The 23,352-nt window shown below is 37.6% G+C and overlaps 1 protein-coding gene across 1 annotated transcript in view; it reads left to right on the top strand.

Moving 5' to 3' along the window:
* Positions 1-22,973, top strand: part of cox10 (cytochrome c oxidase assembly factor heme A:farnesyltransferase COX10) — a 40,565-nt gene extending 17,592 nt beyond the window's left edge. The window contains exons 5-7 of the mRNA XM_081392588.1: positions 12,129-12,199; positions 19,112-19,344; positions 21,646-22,973. Coding sequence (XP_081248714.1) covers positions 12,129-12,199; positions 19,112-19,344; positions 21,646-22,070 — 729 coding nt within the window. The 3' untranslated portion in view covers positions 22,071-22,973. The remainder of the gene's footprint in view (positions 1-12,128; positions 12,200-19,111; positions 19,345-21,645) is intronic.
* Positions 22,974-23,352: the final 379 nt, after the last annotated feature.

Below are 23,352 nucleotides of genomic sequence, written 5' to 3'. Positions count from 1 at the left end.
TTTTTTTGTCTTTCATTTGAAGTAAAGGCAGTGTTCTTGTATCTCTCATCTTTCTGCCTCTTATTCATGGATGACACTTAAGAACACTTTTACCGTATTTTCCATTTGCATGTTTTATATCTAAATATTCATTTGGCAACTGTTTCTTTGAGTTAAATTCTTTGAAATTCTTCCACCACTTTCTTCGTTCCAAAGCCGAAAGGGTTTAGAATGCCAATCCATTTCTTTTATTTGCTCGTTTTGAAAGGTTTTCTGTCTTTTATCTGCTGTTTCACTTAATCCAGAGAACACAAAAGCACAAAACAGCCAGCTGTCGTTGGTTTCAGGACGCTGCTCTCATTACAGGCAGGTGATGATAGCATTTTCGGGTTTCTCCATCCATTGGGGGGGATCGGCTATGCTGTGCTTTTCCTCACATCAGTGGAATCTACCCGCTGGCTCTTCAACATGTTGCTCATTGATTTCATGACAGTGGTGTACTATTTAAAAAAAAGAAAAAAGCCTGTTTGATGAATATTAGATAATTTCATCAGATTACAGGAAATGCAAGGACTACAAGGCTGGAATCAAAGTCCAAGTTTGTAGTTTGCATCAATTGGCTAACCATTGGGTAAGTCTCTTGGGCATGTTCTGCAACACAAAAAAAAAAATTTGAGTTTAATTGAGTTAAATTTTAGGCACCGACCAAATTTCCTCTATACAATAGAGTATCAGAAAATCTCTTGTCATTCGGTACCAAAATTTGATTCCTAAGGGATTAATCTCGTCTATGTCAGTGAGCCAGTAAGCATGCAGCATGATTGGCTGTGGCGAGGAATCAAGGAAAAACACTAGTTTACGCCGGTTACGTCCAGAGACGTGGCTCACATTTGAGGTTGTAGTGTGTAAGCGTCCCAGCCCCCATAGGTGTGGAAAAGTTATTATAAATATTTGCGAAAAGATAATTGCGGCCAAGACCGGCATTCACAACAAATCTGATGAATCACTTGAGAGTGCACGGAATAAACTTAAGAGCAGAAAGTTGCTATATAGAAATAGGCATATACAGTAGAAAGCTTGAAATGTCTACATTTAAGCGAACCAATTTGAATCGAAAACAAATACACTGATTATGTAATGAAAGGTACATTTCTCTCTATACTGTGGAGATGACGAGTCAGCAACATCAACTTTATCTTTGCAGCCAACACTGACTCAGAAAACACTAGTTTATTAATAAACAATTAAAATGTCTCCTTGCTATTTTTTCCCGACACATTCATAATCATTAGGCTGCTTTTGCCAGTGCTTTGCGGCAAGCTTTAAGAGTGCGCTTGAGCGCGAGGCGTATATTCCGCCCCCAGTGGCCTAAATGAGTCATTGAGTCTGTAACAAAAAAAAGTCAACAAACTGAAAAAATAAAACTAAAGTTTTTTTTTTTTTTTTTTAGCTAATATCAGTGTTTCCCACAGAATTAGATTCTATTTGCGGTGGTGTGGTATTGGGGACGGGGGGGGGGGGGGGGGTGATTAAGTTAAATATATCATATATATATATATAATGTTTATATATACATCATATATATAAACTTTTTATATATATATCATATATTTTTATTGACAAGTACACATTCCCATTGCCAACACTTAGTGTCAGATAACTTAAAGACTTTGCCATTGCTACACTTTCTATGCTATGACTGCTCCACAGACTTTTTGTTGCAAATTTTGCTCACACACAAACCTGGAACTGGACACACACACACACACACACACACACACACACACACACACACACACACACACACACACACACACACACACACACACACACACACACACACACACACACACACACAAACACAAACTCACAAACTTACTGACACACTCAAACACACACATTCAAAAAGACTCACACACAGATTCAAACACAGACACACACTCACACACACTCAGACCCAAACACATACTCAGACACACACAGGCTCACAAACACACACCAAACTGGACCTGGAGGTGGACACACACAGACTCTGACACACACACACACACACACACACACACACACACACACACACACACACACACACACACACACACACACACACACACACACACACCTGGAGATTGAGGTGGACAAAAACCAACACACACCAACCTGAACCTGGAGATAATAATAATATAATGTCTAGTCTGGTGGCTGTGATATGAACCTACCAACGTCCGTTGCAATGATTTTTGGAATGACTGATCGCGAGAGGAACAAATTACGTTTTAGTTGCAAAACATCGGTTAATGGAAACGCCGTCATTTCGCAATAGTTGTAACGGATATTTAGAAAAAAAAATCGCAAAAGTTTTGCGCGAATCTGTAATGAAACGCGACAGCGCTTAACATCTAGACAACTTCTCAGAGTTATGTGGAGCAACAGTGTTCATTATACTAACCATTCAACTCCGGATTGATTCTGGAATCTTCGCTGGGGGAATAAGCATTAAGCACCGGCAACAATCCGCCCTCTACATGCTCATGTTTTGATTCAGATCGTGCGGTAAGAGAAGGAGGGGCTAGTCGTGCCTCCATTGTCAGTTTGTGAGAGAGAGGGGGAGCAAGCAGCGCGAATAAAATACAATTTTACCCATATTAAATAGTTAAAAAATCTGAATCAATCCGTGGCGGTCAGCGTTGATATGTGGCGGGCCGCCACAAATTAATGAATGTATGGGAAACCCTGCTAATATGTAATGTAATCTTGTTAAAACGAATTTCATAAAATTGGTATTGAAAAAAGTGTCGTTCAGGAACCGGTATCGAAGTCAAGGTATTAGTTCTGCTTATGATTTGCAGATTAACCATATCCTGTGTGTGGCTGAGCTTTTGAGGTTTATGGAGGATAAATTAACCACCAAACCTATTAATTAAGTCCCAAAATAAGCCCAAAGGTGGCTAACCTCAGAACGTGTGGGTGATACGCAATGCCACCTAGCATCCTGGCAGCTGATTTCTTTCATATGCTATGTTGACCATTTTTCACATCTTTCTTTGATTCCTACTGTCCACTGTCCAATGGCGGGTCCTGTTTCCCTCCATCGTTCCATAGCGAAGCGTCATTCTGTCGTCCCTACTACTCTGTTTTCTCTCTGACAGGAACCATTTTGCTTCTTTTAATGGCGACAGATGGTTGACGACTTACTCAGAGGACTTGACAGCAGAGCTAACAGTCTGACATTACTTTCGACAAGCTTGACTAGTGGATGAGAAGAAGAGCGGAAAGGGTCTCGAGGGCCGAAGGCATGAAGCGAGAGCAGACAGAGGTTGACAGGAACTTTGCACGTAGTCAAGCTCTTCAAAACCATCCTGCTTCCATCTGTTAGCATAGAAGGCACCGTTCTTCAGGCATGAATAATTCAAATGCTTCTCCAATGGTGCCTTGATGGTTTCAGAATGGGTCCGAATAGATGAGCGGCCTTTTTCTTTTTTTCTTCTTTTTTTATATATACAGAGGTTAATCTGAGGCCCCCATTAAAACAAGACTTGCATCTTTAACTCAATCCATGCCCCATCTGTCAGAAGCCTTCGGGCTAATAACAGGGTTGGTTTCTATGGATGCTGCTGCTCGGCACCCTGTCATATGGGTTTGAAAACCACAATTAGTGTCTGCTTTGTAATTACCAACTTTAATGCTGGAAGAGGATGGTGATCAAATCCAAGTTTGTTGGAGCTAGAGCCCTTCAGACAATCATCCATGTCTAGACCTCCAGTTTTTTGGATATTTGCTTGGTACAGACCAGTTTTGACAGAATACATATGTTCTTCTCTCATTATTTGGTCTTCAACATGTTCTTGTCTACTTGCAGTGTCTATATGCATTAAATCAGATTGAAATGGCCATCTTGAGCAGCTCAGCTGTCATCCTATCCCAGCAAATTATAGTGTAACTAGTAAATTCAGTGTGCTGGATATCTTGGATACTAGTGATTCACAATGTATTGGTCAGATATATTGATAAATCAAAGTTTTGTTTATTTATTTTTATTTTATATATTATACCTATTTATATAATTTTAATGTATTTCTCATTATGTTGATATTGAGATTAAGTGAGATTAAGTTTAGTTTTTTTGTATGCATTTTATAGTGTTATTTTACAGTTATTTATAGTTATTTTTTAGACAAAATAGGATCGGTTTTGACCAGAATTTTAATATCAGTGCCGTCCACATTAGATACCTTCGCTAGGGATTATTTTAGAAGTTTAAAACTCTAAATCAACTCTAATCAATAGCTGTTCTTGCCTGCAATCAACTCATTCCTTCATCTTCCCTTCTTGATGTCCTTTCTGAGATGTGCAGACAGACAGAAGTGTTGGGATGTGAAAAGGAGTCCTAATTATGGAATGCAAACACTGTTTTGGGGTCTTGGTGTTAACTGCAGCCTGTGGTTTTTACAGAAAGATAGATGCAGTTGCAGTAGAGAAAACAGATCTTATGACCCATGTCCAGACATGTCTAAGCACTTACCGCAAACTGCTGATAAAGAAAAGAGAATAAAACAGGCAGATTAGACATTGAAAAGAGTTTCTATAGGTGAAATAGCACTAGGAATGTGTGTATGCTTTGCGTGTTATGCTTGAATATTTGTCTGGCACAAAATCTCCTCTGCTCAAAATCTAACATCCCCGCCTCACGGATCATGTAGATGGGAGAGGGTGCTGACATGAACATTTGATAAGAAAACCAATTCTTTCAGATGTCCATTGCTGTGATGGCTTAATGAAGAATGTTTAGTCTTATGTCACATCTTTGTTAACTTATGTTGAGGTGGAATGTTAAAAGTTCAAGCAAACCGTGTCCATCTGAAGTGAGCCAGCCTCTTGAGAAGTAAACTTAGATGTCTGTTGGCAAGAATGTTTAGAGGAAAAGTGCATTTTCGCCACAGGTTGTTGATGGCGACAAACTCAACACAATGGAATTGGGGCAGTTGGAAATGGAGTTCAACCTCTATAAAGACATAAACTGTAGGTCTGTATGTAAACACTTAGTAAGCGTGCATTTGCAAGACTGCTTTTCTCATGTGCCTTCTGCTGTCACACACAGCTGGAAGCACCAGATATAATCTAAACACACACTCATGCATTCTTGTATAAACACATGCTTGCTTGACGTCCTCACAGATGCTGATATTAAACGACTCAGTTGCACAAACAGTTCATGGTCTTAATGGTAATCTGGGAATGTCAACATTTAATCTTAACCAATATATCACTGGTAAATCACGCGTTTGGCTAGCCAGTCCTATCAAAGCGAAACGTGGCCTTTTGGCGCATTGAGTATGTTTGCGTCCTCAGCTAAAATAATTGTATGACTCAAATGTGTCTTTGTTTAGTTTGCCAGAGACTTAAATTGAGCTTTGATTATCGGGGTCATGATAAATGAGGGTTCTTAGTAGAAAGCTCTGTTCATAAACATGCCTTCGCAAGGCTGTTACTTCAGGGAAGTTTCTTCATTTAACATCATGAACAAGGAACTTGGCGTAGCTCCCAAAAATTGCTCAAATCACCAAATTTAAAAAGGCTGCCTAAAATTTTTAGGCCAGTTATTATTTTGATTGTTCCTTATATGCCAGATCTTTTGAAGAAAGGCTTGTTTTGGCTTGGTTTTAAATGACTTGATTAACTTATAATTGCCTCATTTTTTTCAGGGAGGCCTTGTTGTTTTTGTTGTAGCACAAAATACATGACCAATAATGAAGTTGTTTGAATTTCAATCCATCACAGTTGTCTTATTTCACCGCAACCAGTATCATCAGCCATTTGGGCTCTTTCTCTTTAACTTGAAGCCCCATCGCAGTGGGAGGTGCTGTGGTGTAAGATCATGACGGCGAACTTCGGGCTCACCTTAGTGATGGTCTGGGTTGTGTGAACTGACACTGGGCCAAAGATGATGAACTAGCTTGTCATTCCCACAGGAGGTTCTCGGCTTCTAGAACCACTGGCTTAGCCTTCGTCTCCAACTCTCAACTGACCTCGACAGCTCTCACCCATCTTATGTCATCGCCATGAAATAATGGCCTTTTAATGTTGTCGTAATAACTGGAAGAAACGTTGCAAAAATATCTGCGAATGGTAGTGCTGGAACCAAACAAGATGCTTTGGAAAAAGAAGGGCTTCAGATCATGGCGCCTTTTCCTGGGTGTGAGTGGCTAACATGACCAAAACGCAAGTCTTTGTCTGATTAAACTAATGATGCATATATTTCCGTATGCTATTTTATCCTTTCTTCTTCAGGACAGCATCTCTAAGCATTCCCAGACTCCCTATCCAATTTTGCCCACTGGCAAAAGAACTAAATACATTGATTTGCACTGAGGCAGCGCTAGTGTAGAGCAGAACATTCATAATTGGCTGATTAGCATGTGGACAGTTTAGCACTCAACTCTGCTTTGCACGGGCCATTAATCAAGCCTGTCGCTGTGCCAGCTGACTTAATGCCAGGTTCCTTGCAGTGCTCCAAGCTGGAGAGGCCAAATGATCACAGCTCGGATACCAGGCTGGGAGAGAAGGACCTGCATCCTTGCTCTTGTGTGGAGATAGCAGGGAGTAGGGATATTAAATAGGGCTCAGGATGAGCCTAGACTCAGTGGACTCCAAAGTTGCATTGCTAGATATCTGAATCTAGATGATTGTCAACTTTGTTACTTGTTTGTTACCTGCTGTCTGTTCAAACTTTGTCATTTTAAAATTAAAATTGGTCGTATTTACTGAATGTTTATTGTCTTTTGTTCATGGTATCCCAGAATGAGGATGCACAATATACCAGCACCATATCTGCCAATGTTTTTTTTTTTTTTATTATTATTATTGTTGGTATCAGTTGGTATTGGATATTGAAATGTACATGCTCATTTCCAATTTTTTAAGTTTATATTACCTTTAACATCATCTAGCACTCTGTAAGAAAACACTAATGATTTAATAACACTGTTAAATGTAATTTTTCGCAGATCTCAAAATGAAAATCTTGTTTTTCTTGTAGCCTAACTATGTAACTATTTTATTTCAGAATTGTTATTATTTTGGCCATTTCTTAGTCATTGCAAAATAAAATAATTCTCTTACTGGAATATGTCAAATATGAATATCGTATCTCAACTACGCAAAAACCCGTTGTTACTTGATTTTAACTCTGAATGTTACCGTAACGGTTGACCTTGTCCTGATTTGGATATAAACACAATTTAAGATTGTTAAAATGTGTTTTAGCTTTGTACCCATATTGAGATCCTCCTAAATATGTTTTCGATCCTCATAAGTTCACGAGTAGTGAAACCATTGTTCAGAGGTTTGAAGTGAAGGCATCTTGACAATTAAAAAAAAATATATAATTGTCCAAAGCATCATAAACATCCCTGTCTGTAAGATTCATTCATTTACATTAGTTCTTCAGATGTGTCAGGAGGGTAAGATTCAGTCCATACAGTTGACTTGTCGAATAATTGTAATCATAAATGATGAATTCAGAGGTCCTTTCTGTTGGTTTCGTTCTCCTTTGTTCTCCAAAAAATAGGAAATGCAGTTCATAATTGTAATTCAGCTGACTGTGATCCAGTCATGCACCTTTTAAAGCATAATCATATTGCAGGCAATCTGTATAATTACTACATGACTGAGCATAGTGGTCTACCGAACAGTTTCTGCAGGGTCCTGGCAAAACTCACGTAGCTCAAGTTGAACTTGAACCACAATGATTCAATGGTCGCTGTAACTAAAGAGGAATTTCTCTTTCAAAAGGACTTGAGATGATTTGCAGCTGAAGTTTTCTGCTGCTGTTCTTTAGAAATTTGTCAGGTAATTTTGTTAAATCGATAGAGTATTACCTCGTCAACTCCTGAACTCTGGTTCTGCACCTGGACTTTGACAGCATGAGGAATTATCTTTGAATGCATGTACTTACAATGTACACAGCGCTGATTGAGAATTGGGATTGTACTTTTTGTTTGCAAAGGTGGAGGAAAAAAGTTGAGGTTGCTGAGTAGGTGTTTGAGCAGGTGGTGTTTACTTTGACCAATTTCTACTGATCAACGCCAACGTCTTTCTCATATACAGCAGCTGCGCTGTAAGTGTGTATTTACTCGGGCTCCATGCATGTGTGTTTCTCTCCGTGAGAATATTTAGGCTGAATTTTGTGTGTTTGTTTGCATGCTTATGTAAGTGTGTGTTACCCTCGGATGCACTTCCCTTCAGTAAACACTTGTCACTGTTACAGTAAGTTTCTCATCAGCATTAGTTAGTACGGTCTCATAGTCCAGGCAGCGTTTGTTTGCTGTGCGTGTCACTTTGTCCTGCCACGCTGCTGCAGTCACAGTGCTTTTCACTGTGAGTGAACCCAGAGCCCTGTCACTGTGAGTACAGTGAACTCTGCAGTATCGCTCTTGTGCTGATTTAGCAATTTTATAAATATACTGAGACCCTGTGGTGTCGATAAGGATAACTGAATGAGGATTAAATGCAACGGTTCCTTTATACACGCACGGAATACACAGGAATCTTGCTGTAACAAATCGCTTTGCAGTAAAGACTAATTATTTGGCCTATACATCCCTAATGAAAAGTTTGAACGTACCTTTATGCAGTCAGCAAAAAATGTACTCTTTTTGAATCAATATATGAGAGGGTTTCTTTGATGCTGTCAACTGTAGAAATATTTCTGTGCTTGAATGTCCTTTCGCTAAATTGATATTTGCCATTTTCAGATTTTAGAAGCAGATTTTAGCAGCCACTGCCATAATCAAGCCTCTGATCACATAGTCAGAAAAAATTGCCTGTACTTTGACATTGGTTCTCTGCCCTCTGCCTTATGTCCACTTCTTCGTTGATTGGTGCGCTCCCTGGCAGTCTTATCTTTTTTTTTTATATGCAACCCAAATGTACAATACCCTACAAAAGTTTGAGGACAGTAGGAAAAAAAAAAACTTTAAATTGCACATTAAATCGATCAAAGGTGACAGTAAAGTTATTTAAAATGTTTCAAACGATTTCTATTTCAAAGAAATGCTGTTCTTTTGAGCTTTCTATTCATCAGAGTCCTGAAAAAAAAACCATGGTTTTCAACTTTGATAATAAGAAATGTTTCTTGAGCACCAAAGCAAAATATTAGTATGATTTCTGACGGATAATGTGACACTGAAGACTAGAGTAATGATGCTGAAAATAGAGAACAGTGATTTTACATTTTAGTTTAGTTATTTTATTTCAAATTGTAATAATATATCACACTATTACTGTTTATTTTCTGTATTTCTTGATCAAATAAAGGCAGCCTTGGTGAGCATAAAAACATCTTATCGACTCCAAAGTTTTGAACAGTGTGTATATCTGAAACTGAAGTCAGATCTACTCTTGCAGTGTCTTTTATCTCTTTAATAACACAACAATATGAATCCTTAGTCATTGTTTAAGTTATGGTAACATTCTGATATGCACAGATCCACAGAAGAAACAATAAAATAATCGTATTATACAGGACTTAAGTTATGTAGATTTGACAGCCCGTAATCTCATGCACTTCATATTCATTAACACTTGTACTCACTTTTCTTTTTTAAAAAGCACAATCTTCACCAGCAATAAGCGTACTGAAGGGGTGTTAATGTGAGGCAGATGATGTACCAGTCTGAGAGGGGAAAAAATGCATAAAGATAGACTAAAAAAAGACAATGCCTGAGAACTAAGTGTTTCTGACAGGCACCGAAAACGTCTTGAACACTCAAAACCCTGGTTGCTTTTTCAGTATCGCAGAATAGATTTAGTCAAGTTTGCTTACTCTTGTGATTGCTCCAAAGCTAGTGTTCAGTCCCAGGCTGCATTTATACTGACTATTGGGAGTCTTTTAATGTAAACTTTGTCCTTTTGCAGGTTAACAAGACTTTTGAAATCTCACAGGTCTAAAATGTGCAGTCGTAGCCAAGATACACTCCGCAACAATCGGGTTAGCATCCGGCTAATACTTCAGAGACTGTTCCAGCACTAGAAATTCGCTCCAGTTCTCTCTGTGGTGAACATCTGACGCACTTCCTGACCCAGGAAATAGAATTAACACCTCGGCCCTAAAACTGCAGGGACCTCAGCTACGGCCACATCTGTGCCCTGCCCCGTCCGGGATCTCGAGTGCAATAACACTAACGGCCGAGAGAATAAATTTGAGACTCAGCAGACCCTCCACTCAACTTTATACAACACACTTTGGGCTTCAACTTCCTCTGCACTGTATCAGGCTACTTTATCACTTTGGATGACATTGGTCCGAGTTTGAAAACGCTGCCAAAAATAGCTGAAACAAAATGAAAAAGCATCAATCTTCTGTGACGGCTTTTAGACACGTTTGTCACAGAGTCCGTTTGTTACCTCCTTGAGATGTTTTATTGACCTGTCCGTTTGTCCTACATTAATCTAAATATGAAGTTCTATTCTTTTTTTTCTTATCCTTATGTAAAACTGCATGCTGGGAAGTCTCATGTAATTGATGGATGTTATTATTTGTTGCAAATAGGACTAGCAGGGTTCCTCTTTAAACACGAGGGGACGCTTAGAAAGGCCAAACAGACACGCACCGTCACAGATAATTATGTATTTCCCCCCGTTGTCCTCCGCAGTGGTACGGTCCTGTTCTCTGAGGTATCTAACAAAATATAAATGTAATCTGTGTGAAATGTATTACCTACCACAAGAACATTTTTAAGCCTGGACTCTTTTACGATGTCAAATGGACAGTAAATTAAGAGAGGAAAAGAGAAATGGATTATCTGTTTATTAGTTATTTTATGGGGGCCATATTTTAGGAGAAATGGATCCTGAAATTCTTCAGTTGAAAAGTGAGCTATCTGTTTTCTTCATTAGGTGCATGTGCTGTCTCTCACAGACTGAATAACCGGTTCCTGGGTTTAAATGCCCCATGTGTTTGTGTTTTAGTCTCACATTGTAGATTCCCCGAAGTGAATTTTGTGCAGACTCCCCAGCAGGAGCCATAAAACACCAAAACACAACTTTTTTTTTTACCTTAATCGTCCCCGTTGCACCTAAGCAACCTCTGTCGTTCTGTCTCAGACACATATGCATTCATATCGATCCATTTAAGGGTTTGAATTTCATGCATTTGTTGGATATCTTGAGCAGATGTTTCAGAGAAAATCCTTCGCAAAGTGTTTGAGGTTTTTTGTATGCTGCAAAGAGAAAAGTGCAACCAATTATTAGCTGTGCTCTTGCTACAGCAGCGTGAATTTTATTAAATTTGTTTTAGAATACTTCAATAACAATTTTATATAACCTATTCCATTTCAAAAGTTAGGGGTCAGTAAGATAAAAAAAAAAAAAAAAAAAAAGATATTTAATACTTAAATTGGTCAAAAACTAAAGACTTTTACATTGGTACAAAAAATATATATTTTCATTTTTAGATAAATGCTGTTCTTTTGACCTTTCATTTCATCAAAGATTTATCAAAAAAAGTATCACCGTTTCAAAAAAAAAAAAAACCTACTTTGAAATAAATTAAAGCTGATCTTTTAAATTGTAATTTCACAATATTACCGTTTTACTGTGTTTTTAATCCCATAAATGCAGCAAGAAAGTTCTTTCAAAAACATTTAAAAAATCATACCGAATTTTTCATACTGGAGTTTTTCTCTGCCAAAGTACTATCTCTAAAATTACTACTATCTAACTACTATTACTACTATCTACTATCTTTTAAGTACTATCTAATAAAATTTGATATCTGGGTCACAATACAATATTGCGATTTATTCTTTAGTGTAATGTGATTGTGGAATTGCGATGTTTCCCCTCTTTTCTTTTTTTTCTCTCTGTCTTGTGTATTAGAAATGATCAAGTGTGTGTTGTCGTAATGCCACAGTACATTTCACAATATCACAAAAATATTGTTGTGAAGAAGAAAAAAAAAATACATAAAATATTGTTTCTTCTGTCTAAGGTATGTTAGAATGACAATGTGATATTTAGACTGGAAAAGATCTGGATTGGAAAAGAGAGGGATATGCACACTTACATTTAGGATTGTTCGTATGTGTGTTAAAGAGACTTTTTGTGCTGTTAATGTACCTTGTGTTAATTTTCATCATTTTTTCCCCCAACAGTACTTCGAGGTGCCCTTTGACTCAAACATGAATCGTACCAAAAACAGACCTCTGGTCAGAGGACAGATCAGGTAAGACCCTTCAAAACCTGCATCTCATTCTTGGGCAGTTTTAAAAATTAGTGAGCATCCTACCTAGACTGCCTTTTTGGGCATTGTATGTAGATTCAAACATGATTGTGTTGTTAAGGTAGGCAGCTCACTCGGTTTTGAAACACATTCTTGATATGTGTAAAGAGCCACTGCAGAATAAAATGGCTTCCTTGCTCTCATTATGTACATCATTTACTCTCTACATTGTTCTCATAGCCCAGTGTTTGTGTATATCTGAGCCTGCCATATCAGAAACACCATTGTTTAATATCTGTAGCGCTGGCCAGCCGCTCGCGCACCTGTCCTGTGTAACCTGATCCAAGTGTGTGTAGGTGTGCCTCTCTCTGTTCTGCCCGTCTCACTCCACTGCTGACAAAGGGCGGTCCAGTATGGTCATCCATCCACCAACAGACTAGACGATTAGTAGTGAGGTTACCCAATTTATTTTGGGTTTAGCTTTGGGTGCTTTAAAGTGGAGGCATTTACAGTTGCAACTTATTCATGCTGTCAGACTAGCATCTTTTTTAGAGACGTTTTGTGGGGTTTTTTCTTTAGATCGTTGTGAGTGTCATTATATTTAGGCTAAAAGACAAGGAATATAGTGCTGCAGTGATGACATTTTGTAGGCCAATCCGGAGATTAGCATCACCCTGGTTCCTTCAACAAAAAAACAATAAGATTTTTTTCATTGGCTTTTGGATTATTGCAGAAAATAAGCTCTGTGTCTAACAAAAGTTCATCATGATAATATTTAGAATTGAACAAATTTAATGAATTTTGAAGCCTAAGTGCAATCAGCAGAAGTCAAAAAGCTAAATGTAGGCTATAAACGACCTACACCATGGTTACATGACTCCAGTGTTTGACCTACAAAAATATGTAATCTCTGCTGGATTCACTCTATGGGGCATGTTGGACACGACATGCAGAGCACCATAGCGCAACTACTGGAACAGCTACACTATAGCTCTGATTAAAATAGTCAATTGAAACAATCAGGAAGCATTCTATATCCATCTCAGGCATCTTTACACACGTTTTTGAGTGTGATAACACACATTTGACAGCCATTACTTCTTACTAATTGGGTGTGTTAGTGGAATTTAACTGAACAGGACCCCTGCCCTCTCTCACTCCCTCGAGGGTCACTTTCCAACAACAAAAGGGGCAGATCTGTTGACGTGGGGTATAATGAATGACTCGAGCAGTCAAAGTAACCCAAACAGCCCAAACCAAACACCCCGGCTTATCCCGTTGTGGTGTGTGCATCTCAAACACACACTCTCAAACAAAGATGCTGTCCAGCTCCAGGATACATTAGAGGTTTCATAATGTCACTATCAACTATGTCAACCCATTCCGGCTCATTCTACACCCTAGTTGCTTTTATTTTAGATTGCGAAAAGTAATGTTATGGTATTGTGATGGTCAAGGCAAACAGTTTTTTTTCCAAACATATGCAGTCATGCTCAAAAGTTGACAGACACATTGCAGAATCTGCAAAATGTTAAATATTTAAACAAAATTAGAGGGATCATACAAAATGCATAATTTTTTTGTATTGTCCCGAATAAGATATTTTACATAAAAGATGTTTACATATAGTCCCAGAGCTGGGGGGTGAAAACTTTTGAACAGGATGAAGATCGTCAAATTGTTCTTATTTCGTTTAAATATCTCTCTCTCTCTCTCTCTCTCTCTCTCTCTCTCTCTCTCTCTCTCTCTCTCTCTCTCTCTCTCTCTCTCTCTCTCTCTCTCTCTCTCTCTCTCTCTCTCTCTCTCTCTCTCTCTCTCTCTCTCTCTCTCTCTCTCTCTCTCTCTCTCTCTCTCTCTCTATATATATATATATATATATATATATATATATATATATATATATATATATATATATATATATATATATATATATATATATTTATATATATATATTTATATATTTATATTTATATATTTATATTTATATATTTATATTTATATATTTATATATATATATATATATATATATATATATATATTTGTTTTTTCCCATTTAGTACTGCCCTTCAGAAGAAACAGAATATACTTGCATGTTTCCCCGGAAGAGAAATTAAGTACAATTTACCTTGATTAAGTTTTCACCCCTTGGCTCTTAAATGCATCAGTGAATGTTTGAACCTCAATTGTCCAGAAAACAGTCGTGGATCATCCAGGTAAGGACATATTATTGAGAATCAAGGGGATGTAAATTTTTGAACGGTGTCATTTTTATAAATTCAGCTTTTTTTTTTTCTTGTTGTTGATTATATGTAAACATCTTTTATGTAAAATACCTTATTCAGGGCATTACTAAATAAAAAATAACATGCATTTTGTATGATCCCTCTTAATTTGTTAAAATAATTAACATATTGCATATTCTGCAATGTGAATGTAAACTTTTGAGCACAACTGTATATGCATGGTAATTATTTAATGCATAATAATTGTAAAATTGTTTTTTACTTTTTATTTTAAATACTATAACATGACATTTTTAATTAAAAGAGGAAGTTCAATGTGAAGAAAAAAATGCGGAATTGGACATTTCTATCTATCAAGTCGACTTTATCTATCGAGATATGATTGGATCATAAACAACTTGTTTTGTCAGCTGACAGCTAAAAAGGAAAGTTGTGTCTGAGGCGGAGCAGATAAATAAACAAAATAGATTTGTATAAATAGTGAATGTATTTATTTATTAATATAAAAATATTTGATTTTGTATACATTTTAAATATTTAATAAATTGATTAATGTGCACCAATAAACCACAGTAAGCACAATAAGACCAGGAATGATTAAAAAAAAGATATATATATATATATATTTTAAATGAAAATGTTTATTGCCAATTATTATTTATTTATAGTCTAGAAAGAATAGGTAGTCGAGTAGAATAGTGTGCACACTAATCGCCAGGACACGTCTCCAAATTATGTTTTTTAAGCTTATGTTTGCAGGCCATTGTTATGTCATGCATTATCTTGGTTTGGAAAACGTATAGCTGTGCAATTGACTCCCTTTCAAACACAACATTCCTCACAGCCTAAATCCAGGCTCATTTTCTAAAACCGTTTTGGAGCAGAAGATAAAGAGGTGAGCTGATAAATGGAGCTCTATTTCAAACTTCTGGAAACATCCCCCCAGAAGCTGCTTAATTACTGTAGGGTTTAACCTCTCAGGAGCACGACACTAATTCAGCCGCGCTGTAGGAGGTCTACGCAGGTGGATTACAGAGCAGCATTTATATCAAAGCGGATGGATGTGATTTGACAGCCATCATATGCACTCTCTTTCTGTCACTCCAACAATGAACACAGATCCAGCCTGACTGTCAGTGACAAGAGGAATGCATCGTAACTACTTATCTTCACCTGACACCCATGTAGACACTCTAGACCCGTACACAAATGCACTGAATGCTAACAGTAGAGTCACCCACCAAAACATGTCATTACACGCATTAGATGTGTCCTAGCGCAACCTGTTTACGCCTGCACAAGCACTCGTACGCCTCTCAGTATGTTATTACCCAGACTTGAGATGACACTGTCCTCTTTGATGTTTGTGTGCGTGTGACTGTCACATTCTTATGATGTAAGCCTGAAGGCAGAGATGTGCATTTGACAAAGAAAAGCAGAATCTCACAGCTGTGAATCCTTTCTTTCGCAAGGTCTCTGTGTGGAGTTTTTGTATGTTCTTTTTTTATTATTATTATTTATCAGAAAGCTTTTCACATTGTGTTTTTGCGTATATATAGTTTTCTTTTATATATATATATATATATATATATATATATATATATATATATATATATATATATATATATACATATACAGCAGGGGAAATAAGTATTAAACACGTCATCATTTTTCTCAGTAAATATATTTCCAAAGGTGTTATTGACATGAAATTTTCACCAGATGTTGATAACAACCCAAGTAAGCCATACATACAAAGAAACAAACAAAAATAAGTTTAGAAATTAAATTAAGTTATGTGTAATAATGTGAAATGACACAGGGAAAAAGTATTGAACACATTAAGAAAGGGAGGCGCAAAAAGGCATGGAAAGCCAAGACAACTACTTACAACTCTTTACAACTCTTCTGATTATTCTTTTCACTCCTCTATCAGAAATCTTGCGAGGAGCACTGGTCGAGGCAAATTTATGGTGAAATTATTGTCTTTCCACTTCCGTATTATGGCCCCAAAAGTGCTCACTGGACCATTCAGAAGCTTAGAATGGTGCCTATAACCAATGCCATCATTATGCTTTGCAACAATTAGGTTGCGAAGGTCTTGAGACAGCTCTTTGCTTTTACCCATCATGAGATGCGTCTTGTGTGACACCTTGGCAATGAGACCTTTTTGTAGGCCACCATTTGGGACTGAACCAGCTGTTATTAATTTCCACTGACAGGGGGCTGGATTGCTTTTTAATTACTGTAAGTTTTCAGCAGTTGTCTTGGCTTTCCATGCCTTTTTGCGCCTCCCTTTCTTCATGTGTTCAATACTTTTTCCCTGTGTCATTTCACATTATTACACATAACTTAATTTCTGAACTTATTTTTGTTTGTTTCTTTATATGTATGGCTTACTTGGGTTGTTACCAACATCTGGTGAAAATTTCATGTCAATAGCACCTTTGGAAATATATTTACTGAGAAAAATTATGATGTGTTCAATACTTATTTCCCCCACTGTGTGTATATGTATATATATATATATATATATATATATATATATATATATATATATATATATATATATATATATATATATATATATATAATTTTATTTAATTTTCAAATCTAAAATGTATTTATTCCTGTGATGGAAAAGCTGTATTTTTTTTTGCAGCATTACTTCAGTCTAGTGTCACGATTCTTCTAATATGCTGATTTCTCTTATCAAAAGAACCAAAAAACAAAACAAAAAAAAAACAGTTGTGTGAAAACTGATTTATATATTTTTCAGGATTATTTGATTAATCGAAAGTTCAAAACAACAGCATTTGTTTGAAATATAATTTAGATTTTTTTTTTGTAAAAACGTCTTTACTGTCACTTTTAATCAATTTCAATTATTCCTTTTGAAATTGTGTTTTATTTATATATATATATATATATATATATATATATATATATATATATATATATATATATATATATATATATATATATGTATGTATGTATGTATGTGTGTATGTTTCTCAAAATGTCATTTCTGAAAACCATTTACTCACCCTTGTGACGTTCCAAACCTGCATGAATTTTCTTCTTTTGACAGAAGCAGTTATGCTGAATGCTTGCACAAATTATTTCCACAAAATGAAAATGGAAAGTGATTTGCACTGTGAAGCAAAAAAAATGAACAAAAACAAATAATGAAACTGATGTGCTATATTCCAAGTTTTCTGAAGCCATACAATAGCTTGCTTGATGAACAGACCATAATGGAATTATTCAGTTCAAATTTTCCCCTCTGTCATAACACGTATCAGTCAATAATGATTCAGTCACACTTTTATGGCCCTTTTAATGGTGTGTTTTGAGCAAAGCACTACCCGTTTTTTTACTGAAATGCTTGTTACACATAATAAAGGAAAATATATATTTGGGAACATCATGAGGGTGAGTAAATAACCACAGTTTATGCTTCAGTTAACAATTCTGTGTAACATCAAGTACTAGACTAAAGTGGCTGATTATTTGTTTCTACTGAGAGTTATTGTTGACGTCATGATTTAGGCCTTGCCTGGGTTTCTGCCATATGACGTTGAATACATTGAATTGTCAAGGCCTGACGGCTATTTCAATAACTCATGCGCTTGTTTTAAATGGCCCATAAGATGAACAAAACCTTTGCAACACTAGATAAATTCAATAATGAACAAACTTTAAATATCTACGTTATTATGGTGCATTAGAATAGCACTTTTATTGATGTAGTGTAGGAAATGCCAGTGGCTTTACTCCTAACGTTAGTCAGCCTTATCCCTCAAACAACTGATCTCAACCGTTAACTTATGGGACTCATATAGACTTTAAAACCCCTCCACCACATAAAACAGCCATAACAATGATAATAACATTAAAATGGAGTCTCCTGCTGTTGGGCGGAAAATTTGCCCTCTTTTCCTCTCTGCTTTGGTCTCTGTCTCAATACTCCTCTAATTTATGGAGCAGTTAGCTGTGAATTTGAACCAGACGCCTCTGCAGGATTGGAACTGACTGCTTTTAATAAACCTTCCAGGAAGTGGTTGTCCAATGGAGCACAGAGAATAGCGTCTGTGGCCAGGAGAGGTTTAATCTGTAGCAGAGACCCACAAGCCTTTGTTTTGATGTGACTCATAGAACCACACTAAAGCTTATCTCAGAAACGAATGCTATACATGCGCCTTGTTATGCATCATAATTTTTTTGGTTTGATTTATCATTTCTTTTCTTTTGGTGGTTGTTTCAGATCTGTAAGATGGTTGTAAGGGTCTAACATGAGGAATCACATCATTCCTTGATCTTTTGAAATAAAAGTTCAGTGTGCTATGAAAACCGAAATTCTGTTGAAACTTACTGACATCAGACAATATTAAAACAGGGCCTCCTGGTTTTACAGTTGACATGTTTTGCTGTTTACAAGTGCAAGACATAATCTGAGCCAGATTGAATTCTGTTTTTCTAACACAATGGTTAAATATTTCCCTATTTTTTTGGTTATGAAAAATAAACCGACTGTATTTGACACCACAACCTTCAGTAAGAGTATAAGTGGACCTCAGGGGAAATAAAAATATGATATCTTTAAACCCCACATAGGAACTGTGTTTTGGTTGTTCTGAATTTGTCTTCCATCTCTCTCTCTTTCTCTCAGCCCTCTGCATGCCGTGTCGTTCGCCCTGGCGTGTGGGATCCCAGGTGTGACCCTGTTGACCCTGGGCTTGAATCCCCTGACGGGCTTCCTGGGCGCTCTGAACATCTTCCTGTACACGTGCTGCTACACTCCTCTGAAACGCCTCAGCATCACCAACACATGGGTGGGTTCCGTGGTGGGCGCCATCCCACCTATAATGGGCTGGACAGCAGCCACCGGTGCTCTTGATCCAGGTACAGTCCTCTTGCACACATACAGTAGTGACTACAGTTCCTGCTGGAATGACTTGGATAAAGCAAGTTTCACACTGGGCACGTTTGCTGCGGTCCGAGCGCGATTGTTCCCGGTGGACCCCAAAGCGTTGTTCTGGTTATACACTCAAATTGATTCTGTCGAACCCTGGTGCATTTGCGCACTTCTTGCGTAATTACAAACGTGCACAGCGCATTATAAAAACCTGGACGTGGGTCAATACATTGTTTTTGGTTACACTTTATTTTAAGGTGTCATTGTTACAGTGTAATTATATATTTAAGTACTGAGTAATATTAACAACTACATGTACTTACTATAGGGTTAGGGTAAAATTAGGCTTTGGTTGAGGGTTAGTTACATGTAATTATGCATAATTTACTGTTGTTACTATGGTAGGTACATGTAACGGGCACTGTAAAATAGTGTTACCTTGTTTTTTATTAATTTGGTGCTATCATGCACAGCAGAGTGAACGGCACTTGGGTTTACTGTATGCGCGTCACATGAAGGGCGCTTTCTGCTGCTTGCAAACGGACTCTGAGGAGACAGCAGATTGTGAGAGATTCTTTTGCACTCTCTATGCGCGATTAAGCTGCACGCTCACTCTCGCTTGTATCCAAGGTAAATCATCGCAAGTGTCATACCTTACACGTGTTTCGTTGAACTAATGATGCCGTCATCGGCTAAAATGCATGTGCAGGTTACTTTACTTCCTGAACAAGTGCCAGAGTTGCTTTCACATTCATGTGAATCATGCCAGTTTCCAGTGCAACCAAACTCCGTTTTGGCTGAACTATTCATTTAAGGACAACTCTCACTGATTCTCGTAGACCTTTTTTGACCTTTTGTAGAGTTCTCCTCATAGCACCATATATGGCACTGTGGACGACATCCCCATCATGTGATATCTTCTCTTTTGCCACAGAGCTAAACGTTAGTGTTTCAACAGGAATTTATTTTCAGGCTCACATTGAAATATGTCCTTGGTCTTAAAGCCATCCTTGTGATAGTTTCTGTTCTGTCACGGTTTATCCCAGGGTTCAGTTCAGGGTTGTGTAGCCATCCCAGAGAAGTGAAACTTCATGTTCCAGATGACACTTCTGACTTTTACTGACTCCTCTCCCAGACCCGAGGTCCCTGTCCACTTATGAGTGTTGTAGTTACATATACATCCAGCATCCTGTGTTTTTTCTTTTTTTTTTCTTCCCAAAGACGTCTCGCGCTTGGATCAAGTGTTTGTGGAAGACAGTAGGGGGTCTTTGGCCTGTTTTGCAAACTATTAAAAGTGTGCTGTTGTGGCAACCATGAGATCTGTTTTCTCAGGAGCGAACGACTGAAGTGTTTTTGTGCATATTTATGTTTTTCCCCAGGGCTTTGAGAACCCCATGCGTCTCTTGTAGTAGTGGCGTTTCAAGCCTGTGTATATTAGGATGTATTTATTTTTCTGTTTGTATGTGACTATAGTTTTATTAATGATTAATTGTACAGCCCTACTTTTGATTTATTCATCCAAATTTGGTCCATTTCTGTGACATTCTGTGTCATACAATAAATTATTTTTTTATGACTGGATTTTGCGATTCTATCCCCCCCTTTTTTTTTTTTTTTTTGCATCACAGAAATTATAGGGCCCTAATGTGTACATTTGTTAATCTTTTCCCTTTTTAAACACAGTTATAGCAAGAATAGCAGCATGTTTATTTTATTTATTTATTTATTGTAATTTATGCACCATTAGCGGCTCCAACGTGAATTGGAAAAAGTATTTTAACATTGACAAAATTACATTGACAAAAGTACAAAAACTACAAAATAATCCCTCGACCACACACTGATCTTATATTTGGAGTCTCTGGTGTCATTTCTGTTTTCTCAAAGCAATTCATCAGGTTTTCATGACCAGGTTTGAGAGCGTTCAAAAACACACAAAGCTTTAAAAGATGACCTACGTGTTTGAGGTCTCTGTCAGGCGCTGTTTCCCAGTGGATTTAGCTACAAGTGTGTTTTCTAAGATCACACACACACAAAGGCAGCCCTACGTGTCATGCTCCACTACCTCTGCACGGGCCGCTGTTTGTGCGGTGTCACCTTTCCACTCGGCCAGCTTCTGAATGCAGGTGAATGGTGTTTGTTTCCTGTGAAGGAACTCGGACGATAGAACGCAGTCGTAGTCTTTCCCCGCGCTCTCATTTCCTACTTCCTCCACCAATGGTGTTTAAAGGATCTGTGTGATCTTGTTTGTTTATTCACTCCTTCTCTTCCTCTCTCTGTCTCTGCAGGAGCACTCTTACTGGGAGGTATCCTGTTCTCTTGGCAGTTTCCTCATTTTAATGCATTGAGCTGGAACCTGAGAGAGGACTACTCGCGGGGTGGGTACCGAATGATGTCCGTCACCCATCCCGGCCTTTGTAAACGCGTGGCCCTGCGCCACAGCGTAGGCCTGATCGGCCTCTCGGCCTTGGCCCCCGTGCTGGACGTCACCACATGGACGTTCCCCTTAGTCTCCCTGCCAATTAACCTTTACATCAGCTACCTGGCCTTCAGGTTCTATCGCAGTGGTGACAGGCAGAACGCCCGCAAGCTGTTTTTCTGCAGTCTTTGGCACCTGCCCATGCTGCTGCTGCTGGCCCTCACCTGCAAGAAGAGCCGCGTGTCACGGGACGAGGCAGCTGTAGCTCCCAGCACGGCGTCTCTGGCTCTGTAGAGCGAGCGCAATCCTCTGACATATTCATACTGGATTGATAATTGCTGTCAGCCTCAAAATGAGTTATCTTGGAGCTAAAAAGGAACCAAATGTTGTGTACTTTGGAGTGGGAAGACATAGCCTCTTTCCATTGTTATAAAAGTATCCTTCAGGGAAAAATGACATTGATGTATATGTAAATGCGCAGCAGTTATTTAAAAAATCCCTCTGGTAACTTGGACGCAAATCATCGCTATTTGTGTATAAATACATGATATTTATTTGACGCAGCCCCCTGTTGTCTATAAACCCATAGACTGTAACTTTCTGTAGGCTGATGTGTCTATGTGCAAAGTAGATTGAACTGAAATTAAAGACCACAAATACATTTTGCCTAGAATTTGCAATTAACATCACCATTACTGTGGACATTTTGGTTCGATGCGGATAATGGAGAACGGTTTGGTTTAATGCACCTAGCAAGTAATTTCCAAGTTTGGCCTCGTCTAATTACTTGCTAAATGACATTTTCAAAGTTTTCTCTTTCTAAGTCTGTTAATATTTCATTTCAGCTATAAATGATTCAGTAAAGAAACCGCTGAGTCTCACTGCTAGCCCAGAAGTCTTTATTCTACGTGAAACTCCGTCCCTCTGAGTCTTGAGTTTAGATGTTAAAAGGCTGATCGTTTTGGAGAGCTCTCGGGTATCAGCTCCATCAAAGATCCTTTATTATTTCAGAACTAGTCAAATAAACTGTCCCCAGAACTGAATTACTGTTGATTCATTACTGAATGTAACAGTGCAGAATATCATTGAACGCAGCCATGCATTGTCCGATACTACGTTTGCTTATTCAGCGCCTTCACATCTGACCTCACTGTACCAATGACTTGTGTAAGACACAAATAAAATAAAAATTCTTATAAATAAAATGTGCTGTGATCAAGAGTTTTTATTTGAAATTGTTGAAATGCAATATAACTTCACTTTTATGCTGCCAGTAGAAGCACTTTTACATTAGTTTGTGTGATTATAATTAATTCATTGTAAATTAAAATATTTTATATAATATATAAATATGTATTACTATTCAAAGGTTTTTGAAATGTTTCTAATGCTCACTAAAGCTGCATTGCTTTGATCAAAAATACAGTAAAACAATAATGTTGTAAAATATTGGTATTACTTTTCTATTACAATATATTTTAAAATGTATGTTATTCCACTACACCAGTCTTCAGTGTCACATGATCCTTCAGAAATCATTGTAATATGCTGATTTGGTGCTCAGGAAACATTTCTT

Source organism: Scardinius erythrophthalmus, assembly GCF_964197995.2.
Source record: "Scardinius erythrophthalmus genome assembly, chromosome: 18".
Lineage (NCBI taxonomy): Eukaryota > Metazoa > Chordata > Actinopteri > Cypriniformes > Leuciscidae > Scardinius > Scardinius erythrophthalmus.
Note: the sequence above shows the minus strand (reverse complement) of the source record. Positions and strands in the feature narration are given on the sequence as shown.